General features: G+C 37.6%; 1 protein-coding gene across 1 annotated transcript; it reads right to left on the bottom strand.

The window, feature by feature from the left end:
- Positions 1-4,410: 4,410 nt before the first annotated feature.
- On the bottom strand, positions 4,411-12,049 carry ACTR8 (ARP8 actin-related protein 8 homolog (yeast); the record flags this gene model as incomplete). The annotated part of the gene is made up of 12 exons (XM_008937092.1): positions 4,411-4,604; positions 5,278-5,441; positions 5,762-6,026; positions 6,426-6,566; positions 7,129-7,224; positions 7,764-7,917; positions 8,235-8,367; positions 9,510-9,603; positions 10,137-10,310; positions 10,945-11,049; positions 11,313-11,423; positions 12,041-12,049. Coding segments are annotated over 12 exons (1,590 nt in total), but the record flags the coding sequence as incomplete, so codon positions are not given.
- Positions 12,050-12,056: the final 7 nt, after the last annotated feature.

The following is a 12,056-nucleotide window of genomic DNA, read 5'->3' as shown; positions in this document are numbered from 1 at the left end:
CGAATCTAGTTTAAAGCCCTATCAATACTAAGTACTACTGTTTCTACTGTTTCTAAATCTGTTGGAGCAAGATAATTATACCATATGCATTTTTGAGCAATAGTGCCTGAATTTGAACTGGACAATGGTCCCTGTTGTAACTAACACTTCTGACTTGCCCCTTCAAAAGTGCATACACTCTGTTAGGTCATAAGGTGCCATCTGCAGGGAGTGTGGCGACTATCACAAGCACAGTTACAACAGAAATCCGTTTCATCACTTACATAGCTATTAACAATTTTGAACTGAAATCTTTTCAACCCTCAGGAAGTTTGTGGAATCCAAATATAACTTCGCAAAATAGAGACAGAATTAGAAGTGAATTTTACAACAAGCAGTCTTGGGCTTGATTATTATTAAGAACTGCTTTGTAAGTGTCGAAAGTATGAAGTACACTGTGAAAAAACATGTAAGCAAAGGTAATTTTCTGTTAAATCATAATAACTTGGAAGCATAATTCTTTAAGTTCTTCTTTTTCAGGAAGCTGAACACTGAGATGATCCTAAAGAACTGTGGTTGCTTTCTGAACTGTGGTCGCTCCACCATTATGAAGTTATTTTACTTTTTGAGATTATGTTTCTCAACAATATTATTTTATTCAGGATGAGATTAATCAGTGTACATGAAAATGTAAGAAAATATATAGTAACTAGTTAATTATGTTTCACTAACATGAAATGCACCTTGCTTGTAATTCCTACTACCCTGTTTTATCACATTAAACTAATAATTTTAAGATATATACATGCACTGTCTATAATTCAGAATATATAGTAATTTTAAAGCCTATTAATGAAATTTGAAATGCAATTAAATATTAAATGTGATTTAACTTAGCAATGACTCTGTTTGTGATGAATGCCTTTGACTTCTTTTCTCCCTCTGAAATGCTGGGGTTTGAACCCAGAGCCCCGAATTAAGGTTGACATATGGGTGATTCCCACAGCCCTTCATACAGAGGTGGTGAGTTTGCCTTATAGCTTCCCCCCAGGGTGCGGCCGGCCCTGCAGGGAGAGCCAGAAGGGAAATGAGCCCCAGGGGTCCACATTGAGTTGACAGAGCCAGAAGGGAAATGAGCACCAGGGGTCCAAATTGAGTTGACAAAGGTCAGGTGTCCGTGTGGGGATAAAAGCTGGGACCATTGGCAGGGAGTCAGGAGTGTCTGTCTGTGGAGTGCACTCCCCAGAGCTTCCTGGTTCAGGGCAGACCTCCTGACTCTCCCTGGAGCTGGGCCCCGGTCTGTTTAGACCTTTGTGAATGCGGGTCGATCAGGTGAGAGTCGCCATGTGGGCACCTTTTTCTTATATGTTTAACTGGCTGCTTTGACTGTTTCCCATGCCAGCTATGGGCAACCTCAGCTCACTGTTTGTACCACCTGTTGTGGCAGAGTCACATCTTTTGTGGGATTGTGGGGGCTGGCGTCGATTATGTACCAGCTGGTTGACTTGTTTGTACCCCCAGCGATCATTCATGTCACGATGTTTCTGATTACAATAGTCTGTGTATTGGTTCATCTTCCTGCTGGCTCTGTCATTCTTGTTGGGCCTGGTCATTGGCAGAACACCCTCCCACACTTCTTTTCTGCATTTCTTTTCATTATTAGGTAAATGAAATAAGAATTTCTGTGAGGATACCAGAGAATGATGAGAGCACTGATATCTTTGTAGAGGTCAATAACATTTTGATTTATTTTCAGTGATGAGAGTATTTGCTTTTATGTAGCTAATTGATGTGAAAGGTTGTACTAGTTCCGAATGAGAACTAAGACACAAGCATGGGGCTGCATATAATTATTTTCCTTATGAAATTTGTTTTTACTTAGGAATTGGTAGATCTCAAGCTTCTTCTCATGGTGGTAGTTTAAGACTGTATTGTTCTGTAGGGTGTCTCTGTGCTACAAAGCTTAAAGCAAACACACCTGATATGTTTACACTAGAGTTTCTTAGATTCTTACTTCTCTCAGGAATCTCCATTTCTGTTAGTTGTATCAGTTGTACAGAAACAGTCTTTTAGGAAAATTTGGTAACAGTCTTAGGAAACAGTACTCCTGGTCAGGAGCCCAAACCATAGTACATAAGGAAATAGATTAAAGGAATTAATCTGTGCAGAAATCCCACTGTACTGTGTATTGGAATAATTCCACTTTTTTTTTATCCCCAGATACCTCCTTATTTTGCAAAGTATATGTGACTGTAGAAAACCTAACAAACTGTGTGCAGATGATTAGTTGAGTATTTATCATTGCTGCGTCAATATTCAACGCAAACTAAACAGAAACTGCTCAGTGTTTTCTGTTGCATTACGTATCATGTGTATTCAGCAGATTTTCCCCTGTATGTTTGCAAAAATCTGGGAAAATAAATGCTTTGATACACAGGTATTTGAATATCAAAATCCTGCTAACAAACTTTGCTTTTTGTCTTCCTACTCTTAAGAATCAAACTTTTATGCTTAATATAGTAATGCTGCTGTTCAGGAATTGGTTATTTTGCAACTATCGCTTATGGTAAAACTCTAAACAAAGGGGTAGAGAAGAGAATAACAGACAAGATGTCAGGCTGCAGGAGGATGTACATTCCAGAAACATGGAAGAAACTTGGAGGGAGCAGATTCAGACTGATGTTGTTTCTTTCAAAGTAGGTAAAAAAATTAAGTAACTTAGTCAACAGCTCTGTAGGTCTCAGTGTGATTAGTAACCCCTTTGCATTACCCTTTAGCATGATTTCTCTTCCATATACAGACGTTGGACATGCTCATTTCAGTAACTCATTGACTGCAGACAGCTTTTCCAGCTGTGCAAGACTTGTTCCAAAGCGATTGTTCTTTCCCCTTTAGCGGTCTGCACACCCAGTTCAGCTGGGAGATGTCTGTCTGTGTTTCCTCCTTGCTGCTCCACTTGCCGTAGCACTGCTGCTGTGGTAGCCTGAGTCATCACAGGCCGAGGGAAGAGGTCTCACTCTTTTCAGCTTTATTATTTCTGCAGTTGCTGTTCTTCGCATTTTTGCTGCAAGCATCCTTTTAGATGAGGTAAGATCATATAAAAGATACTACCTTTTAGCTATCATTGTAATAGAAACTCTCAGATTTGCTTAGGAAACGGCAGCCATGGCTACATTGTTTTAGTTTAAATCAGTCTTGTGCTTTTGAAGGGAATTGCCTACTGGCCTCACTGCAGTTTGGTTTGTATTGCAGGGGGGTTGAGGAGTGCTGCCTAGATTGCCTCAGGTCAAACTGAACTAGATTAATCTAAAATAGTCCTTCCATACCACTTGAGGAATTCTGGACCCCTTTTCTTGAAGGGAATGCTTCCTTCTCCCCCCTAAAAAGCAAACCAAGTCATCACATCTAATCTTGCCAGAGTTAAGTCTGAAGTATTGTATGCTGTCCTCAATAGAAGAGAGCCCATAGGTCCTAGTCTTAATTAAAACACAAGACCATAATTGCAACGTGTAGTAAAATACTTTCAGATAAGATTACAGCATAATTTGTGTGGAACTATCCTTTCTCTTTAGAACTTGTAATGAGAGCAGATTAAAAGGACGTCAGTTCTTTCTTGTGTGCTTCGTACAAACTACATTAATTGATTTTAGATATTGTTAAGAGTGTTTCAATATTTTTAATCTAGATCATAGTTGCAGGTACAGATTTCAAGTGTTATCAGAAGGTGGTGGGAACCTTCATTACAGAATTAAAAAAACCCAACAGATAGGACTTCTGGGACTAAGGATTAATTAGGAAAAAAAGCTCATGTGCCCGTACCACAGGATTGAGGTTGGTGCTGGCTCTATAAAAATGCATCTAGTTCTTTTCAGTGTGTTATACTGGATTTTTTTATTAGGGAAAAGACTACCATGGATAATGAAAAGCTAGCCAGAGCTTTTGCTGATGATAACAGGTGAGAAAAAATACTCCACTTTTGACTTTTGTCTTTCCACAGAGTAATATAATTTATTACATAAGCAAAATACTAACAGCAACGGTACTTTGGGTTCTCCATTTCACTTTTTCCATGGTGATCATTTATACAACAATTTCATCTCCTGGTAATATTAGAGTATGAATCAGAATAAGGCATTAAACCCACAGCCTGCACTTTTCAGCTACTGCTTCTGTGTACAGGTATCCAGAATGAATCTTGGCTTAACATTCACCCTGACAATATACACAGCATCTACAATATAGATGTAGTGAATTTGGAGACTATTGTGATACTCTGTCTGCAGAATTCAATGCAGACAATTCAAAAGATAAAATATAGCAATGCTGAAGACGTGCACCACTTTTGGAAAAAACTCAGTTGAGAAGTTAGTTTTATTAAAATACAAAAATAGCTACCAGCAGAAGACCAATATATCTGCACTGGAAAAAGGGGGCATTTCAGGGAAGGAATCCTCAGTCATGTTCCACAGTAAACATATCCGTTACCATACAAATGCAGCGCGCTCTCGTAACATCCTGACACCAAAACGCTGCCACTCCCGCTGATATATCCAGAGCTCCTGAGTTGTATCAAGGCAGGCTAGAACTGCACCTCCTTTCCAGGCAATTAGGCGGGGATCCATATCCTAAATTCGAAACAGAGATTGTTCACAGTCACGGGAATGAATCTACATACTTCTCAAAACTCATATCCTAGTTTTTCCAACAGTATTCACCACTTAGAATTTGGGAGGTTAGGGAAGGAGAAGAGAAGTTTTTCAAAATTATTCAGGGAAAAATAGTGAGATAAAAACATGGAAACAATATTTAAGGTATTTAGAAAAGGCACTTTTTTTTTTTTTTTTTAAGATGCCTTCTAGGCATGCCATGGAAATCCTGCTGTCAGCAAGAGAGGCTTTGAAAAATACTTAAATTTTGATTTTGCAAATTTTGCCTGATTCGTACCATATGAATATTGTTCTTTTAATGCCATACTTTCTTTTACCTTAATAGTAACAAAAACTCTAACACAATTTCTTGCTGAGCAGACAGGCTAGCTTCATGGACCAGTACAAACTACTTCTTTAAGGACGTGGACTTTAGCTATTAAACACTCCAGTGATCAACACCAGTAACACTCGTGCTATACTTCTGCAACTTCCTGCCTACAACTGGATAGTACTGTAAGTTGAAAGCTCCCCTAAATCTCCTCAGGTATGGAACTCATCTGTGGTTTTGAGATAATATATTTTTTTAATCTTTTGAAGATTTCAGCCAATCACAGTTTATTAAACATTTAGCTATCAGTTAACACTATACCTTAGGTCTTGTGATAACTTCAACATTTTCAACAACTCTTCTAAAAGAAGGTGGCATTTTGTTGAGAATTCGGTGTTGAAGAAACTCTTGAGCTTTATGAAACATAAGGCCTCCTCCCACTACTAATATGGAACTGTACATCTTCCTTTTCGTATCATCAGATGCTGGAATGAATGAATATATAGAAATATATCCGTTTTTTAAAGTTAATACAGCTCGTATTTGTGCTATAAAGAATTTAGTGCAAGTCAAACCAGAGAGAAACAGGTGTTTGCTTTTAACATTGTTTTTCTATTCCCTGGAGACTCAAAATGTCTAGTTCAAGAAACTTCAACAGAGATGCAAGTATAAGGAACAGTGTAGCTACTCTAGAGACGATGAAAAGTTAGGGACATATGTGTTACTTTGGTAAGATACAGGGTTACCATAAATCCACACTGCCTGACATTCCTATTTTACACAAGTGTACGAATGTGATTCTTACCACAGCAGTCAATACTATGAAGAATGGCTTTGTCAAGGCCTAAAGCTTTGCCTTCAAACTGAGAAATAGCTGTTTTCCTGGACACGTGTGCAGTTAAAGGTTCCTCCGAGTCATTTCCAGATATCATACATTCACTCTGGGAAGAACCAAGTTCCACTTCTTGTGGGTACATCCTCTCTGAAATGTCTGAGGCTTGGCCTCTCAAGTCTCCCTCAAATGCACCAGGCTTTGACACAGATTTTCTATCAGCTGTAGCTTTTGCAGACTTAAAAATGAGAAAAAAAATAAATTATAAAAAATGCAAAATGATCTTCAGCAGATTACAGAACAATATAAAGACTTAACTAAATAACATTGTACTTCTCATCACATTTTTGCAGAGAAAGGTTAAGCTTTTTGTTTCATTTTAATCCTTACTTTCAAACGTTTGGTTTTTTAACTTTTATTTTAATGTGTCAATGCCATAATACAAAGCCCCCTCGGACTCTGAAAATAAACAGTTCTAATTAAGGACTTGTCTAGACATCTGTAGTTCCTTACTCTAAATTTATTTTCTAACGCTTCTGGCCCAGATAACAAATTTTGGTTTCTGATAGGAGCTAATGAGTCCTGATTTTATTCCCCAATTAAACTATACTCAGAAATAAAATGAGCGTTCACATACCTGCTCCTGCTTACTTTGTGTCGCTAGCAGATAATGTTCATCATGAGGATCCTCAGGGTCACCTTGTGACCTGTGTTGCAAAGTTGTCATTTTTTGTCCAACAATTCCAAAAGTTGCTGGATAGAACAGAGCCATCGGAGCCTGAAGAATCAGAGATTTGATGTGGTTTTACTACAGAGTTGGGTTTTTTCTTTTCCCTTTGGTATTTATTATAAAAATAGAAAATCCTTGCTCTATTTTTCTCACAACAGAAAATTAAATACACATTTTTTTCAAATAATTTTATAAAAACCTAAATTGTCTTCAGCTTTGTATAATTTAAAAAAACCCAAAACATACAATTGCACATAGAGATTTCTTTACAAATGATGGTGTTGTCTGATAAGAGTATTCAAATGCAGTTTGTTACAAGATGAGAAAATTCCATGGTGAAGTGAAAAACTTGCAAAATTAGTATTGGTTGCTTGTCCTTGAAGGATAAATATCATCATACAAGCAGTCTGGCTAAAGCTAGTTAGGAAGTCTTGTTCATTCACTAGTGCTGTATTAAGCCCTTTCATACATATAGGAATGAATTTTAAAACTATCAACAAGCATATGTTAAAAATAATCCATAAATCAGGTGAACCTGGTAGCACTGGACTGATATCAAGTGAGACCCTGAGCCTGAATGCTGAATATAATTCTTGTAATTAAAAATCACCTGTAATTTTTCATCTCCTAATCGGAACTGGTATAACAATGCTGGAGAATCTGGATGACGAATCTGGAACTCATGATCTTGCAATCCAGAAATATCCTAAGGTCAAAAATAATGTGTAAAAAAAAAAAAAAAGTATTTTTTATATCTCTCTATCAAGCTGCATAATCTACTTAAACCGTAGGAAAAAACAAAAAAGTGGCAAAACTCTTCAGACTGTGAATTTCACTTACCTCTTCTTGACCTCTTTTTAAAAAGTCTCTTCCTTGTACCACAATCTGCCAAAACAGCTTTCTACATGCCTAAGCCTCTAAAATGAGGGTTTGTGCAGAAAGAAGGCAGATCTTAAGAAAGTGAAGTTGAAAAACAGCAGGTACACAGCTACTATGAACTTCTTTCAGAAACAAGAACAAAGAAACTACTTTCCTAAAAGCTGTCTTTCAACTAGAAGAAAAATAAAACAAGTTACAAATACTTCAAGTCTAAAGCTTCTCCAGCTTTTGCAGGTGTTCCACAGAGAAAAAGATTACATTTCATTCCATTTACAAGCAATTGTAGACTCACAAAAGAGTTTCCCAGCACTCTCTAAAGGAAAAAAAAAAAAATTACTTCGAGAAGATACTATTTTCCCCTCTCACCTGGTCTAGATGACAAAATGTCTCCTTTAAGTGCTGAAGCAGCAGACAATCCAACTTATTAGTTAACTGACAGTCTCTATATGGGAATCCTGCTCGCTGCATAAGCCAATAAAAGCACCTTGACACGTCAGATCCTCCATATGCAAGGCAGAGCCTAAGGTGCAAAGAAAAAGATTATGTTAGAAATTACAGCCTTTTACGGTAGCATACATAAGAATGCAAGGAACATTGTAGACATGCTGTGATCGTGACCTCCACATAAAACTTGCAGAGCACAGTATAATTTTTGCTTGTTTTCTTCTTTTAAAGAGGTCAGAATTCTTTAAGGTTTATACCATGACATGATAAACCTGCCATGCAGATCACAGTAAAAAACCCTTGTATTTGTACAAGTTTTTTTTGTTTTTAAAGTCAGGTCTTTGGTAAGCAACCAAGTACATGTTTATAACAATTCTGCATATTAAAAGGTACCTGGTGTTGCGATGGGAAACACCATCTTCTACGCAGCAAACACTTGTCTTCTGGTCCCCCACATCTACTATACAGGCGCTGCTTAAACCACTTCCAAACGTAGCACAGACAGACTCCTGGTGTACAATTATTCCTGCCAATATGAGAAAAAGTTAGATCAAACTTATGCCAAGCTTCAAAGCCATGTTGCTGACACTTAAAGGACATCTTAATGTCTTTTAAAATCTACTAACAGAATATCTCTGCACTGAAAGTTTGTATATTCAGTGAACACGGGGTGGATGGAGAACTCTTAGATTTTTTTTTTTTTGTGGGGTAGACTCTTCAAGTCCTGAGAAAAGCTGTGAGCAGGGTGGATGTCTTCATTAAAACGTTCTTATCTTTTGCAAGTGTTGCAGTGCGCCTCTTGGAGACAGAGGTTTCTGTTGCCTCTTTGTCCTCAGACAGGGGCACACATCCAGAATTTTCCACCTTTCCCAGGTTGTGGTTAGCTTAGCCACCACAAGACCTATCCCCTAACACCCATTGGACCCCTGACCTGTCAGTAACCCATCCAGGTATCCTTACAGGACAATGCCTTTGTAAACCCACCTACCAACCTGTTAAAAACCCTTGGCCCCAAGGCCACATGCTCTTTCGCTTCTCCCCTGGGGTGGGTGCTGTTTCAGTGCCTGCCTCAGGTGTTCTTGTTTGTTATTTTCATGTTATTAGAACCTTTTATTTTGGAAGAAAGCGATGGTTGCCCATCCCTCCTTTACTCGCCACTGCCCTCCTCTTCGCTGACGACCACCCTGGAGGTAATACGGGGGTCCCGCTGGGGGTGTTTTCTTCCCGGGCAAAACCAGCGGGTTTAAAACACCCTGCGATATGTATTTTTGCAAAGTTATATGCAAGTGCAAAGATAGTGCTTCCAGACTTTACTTGGTGTTGTAACCAATATTTCCAGGTCTTGGTTATCAGGTGCACATGAAGCATTTTACTGATTTTTTTCTAGTTTTAATTAAGTATCATTACCATTGGCATTTTAGATATGTTCTTTAAATAGTTATAAAAACAAGGTCCAGTTTCCCTGTCTGCTTTCCTTTCAATCCACCTTTAACTCTGTAAAAACTACCTTTGTATTTGTGCTAGCCAGCCATTTTGCCCCATTAAAAGAGACAGTAGTTATGAAAAGAGCAAAGATGAAAGGTGCTAGTCCCAGCTAAACTGTGCCTTAATAGTAAAATATATCTTTACAGTATTAGTCATTAAGTCCTTGCTTATGTATCGTTTTACCTGAGAAGCCCATCTTCATTAGAATCATGTTTACCAGTTCTTTCACATGTTGTTTATTATAGATGTCTGGAATAAGTAAAATGCATCTGTAGTACTGAAGATAAGAAGAGTAAATTAAAGCCAGAGCTCAAATTAAGGTTCTCTTTACATTCTTGAATACCTCATGCTAAGGAAGAAAACATAATATAGAAGTTATTAAAAGAAGAAAAACTTCTAAAATTATTTAAAACTTCCCCTTTTACATAGAGTTAATAGTAAGTACCAGGTTAAGAGTTTGTAAGTCACTAAAATGTTTAAAAGTACATCAGATATAAGAAAAACATCTACTCAGCAAGAAGAAATGATACAAGTATTAGATGCCCATTCCTCAACTGCCTCCTTTTTAGTCAACAAAAAAATGCCAAACAGGCTAAGACTTAAATTTCTGTAATGGGATTTCCAAACGTCCTTGGTAGAAGTTCTGTTAAGAATTTTTGTCTTTAAGACATGCACAAAATTCCAAATGAAGTCTTGGGAACCATGCTTACCAGCAGAAAGAATTTGTTCTTTAAGAAAGCCACAAGTGAGAGTCTCACAGTACTATTTACAGAAGCAGATACAGCCCACATTAATGTGTTTGCAGCTCACCTTTAGGTCTTTCAGTGGTATTTCCAGGTATTTTTGTATTGCATGTGACCATATGACTTCAAGATCTGCTAATACTGCAGTGAGGGAGCCACCAGGTCCTGTATGGAGATTCAACTGCCCTCTTCTAATAGGCCAATGGATATTATAAGAATCTAGTGGATTAACATACAGTGCCTGAAAATAAGAGATGACGTTCTGTGCATTGCTTTTCCCAAATGATTAGTAACAAATACCAGGAAAATATTTCAGAAGCAGAATCAAGACATACAGCAGCACTCAGACTGATATGATAGCAATACAGTTGATTTCTTTTTAACAGGGCTTGATTATAAAGCATTAAAATAAAAAAGATAGTAAATACATTGCTTAAATTGAATTTTCATATCCTTGGGCGTCTACTACAAACATAACAGTATATATTACCATTGTCTCAAAGCAGTAACCAGAATAATTTAAAGACTCCGTGGTGTCATGAATACCTAGTTACTCAGAAGTAATTTCATGTAGTGATATTTTCATCAGTTTTTTGCCTTTTCTCTGAATTATACCACATAGGAAAAGTTCTCACCTAGTCCCTGCAGAAACACTGATATATAGCAGCAAAGTTTCCAGGATACTTTTAGGCAAATGGGGGAAATGGTCTAGGCTTGCTGAATAAGAAGTGTTCAGTAGTAAAGCTTCTTATGTACTGCTTGACTAAATTTATATGCCTTTCAATGCATGGTAACACATAGCAAACTGCTACTGATTACATAGACACCTTAAAACCTACTATTAAGCCTCATTTCAGCAGGGAAATGAATCTTACCTCTTCTCCTACCAGAAATTCAGGATGATTTGATGTGTTTGTCCACTTGGCCCCAGAGCTGTGATCTAAAATAGCTGGCCGCATCTGTCTGTTGTACGACCTGGCCTGAAACGCATTCAAAACAAATGCTGTTGATAAGTATTTTGCAAAGCACATTTAATGTGTGAAAGAAAAAAGAAACATCCCTTGACCTCAGCCCTTTAAGAACCATTTTAAATCTTCATCTTCTCAAATCTGCAGTTAGGTCACACAGTAACACTATGCATACTTGCTGTATCAAGGGTACCTATGCTTGTCCACTAAAACAGAGCATTGCACCAAATGACCATATGGATAAACAATCTAACAAAACCTTAAGAATGAGTTACCTGATCAGGTGACACTGGTATACGCCTTGCACCATTTGACATCTTTTTGGACCATATTGCTTGGTCCACCATTTTAAGGCCATTTTGTCTCTGTTCTGTACTTTCAGGCTTCTGAACAAAACCCAAAAACAAGCAATGTAAATATTTATTTTTCAACCACATCTGTACACTAGTAATACTGAAGCTATTATTAATCATTACTGTAGTTGATAGGCTGTAGAAAGGACACAGGTTTGTACAATGTATAATGAATGTATGCTTAAAGAGACTTTTTTATATTCGAGTTCCCAACACTAATTTGTCTAAGTCAACTTATATCTTTTTACTGGTTGTAATGGCTGCTAGACTTCATCTCCATAGTGATGAGCTCAGGACACTATCTATTTAACTACAGAAGTATTAAATAGGAAGAAAAAATGTTTAAATAGATCTGAAATACTTAAAGGTGTCACTTAATATTAAAAACATTACTTTGATTAATGATTTTTTTTCTGGTACAAATTCAAAGTATGAATAAAATCACTACTATACATTTTTTGAGCAGGCTAGACTAAAATGACTGGCTATGTTAACCAAGTTAGAAGCCAGCTTGTAAGCCATGCGTTCACAGTGGAGCAATCCCATTCTAGTTCTACAGCTGTCGTTCCATAAACGGAAATGCTGCGTGTGACAGACCCCAGAACGGAGAAATCCATGAGCACAAACCCGCGGGGGCGCGGCCGACTTACGTTGAGCCCATCCCTG

Source organism: Merops nubicus, unplaced genomic scaffold (assembly GCF_000691845.1).
Source record: "Merops nubicus isolate BGI_N331 unplaced genomic scaffold, ASM69184v1 scaffold21383, whole genome shotgun sequence".
Lineage (NCBI taxonomy): Eukaryota > Metazoa > Chordata > Aves > Coraciiformes > Meropidae > Merops > Merops nubicus.
This window is presented reverse-complemented; position numbering and strand designations above follow the sequence as displayed.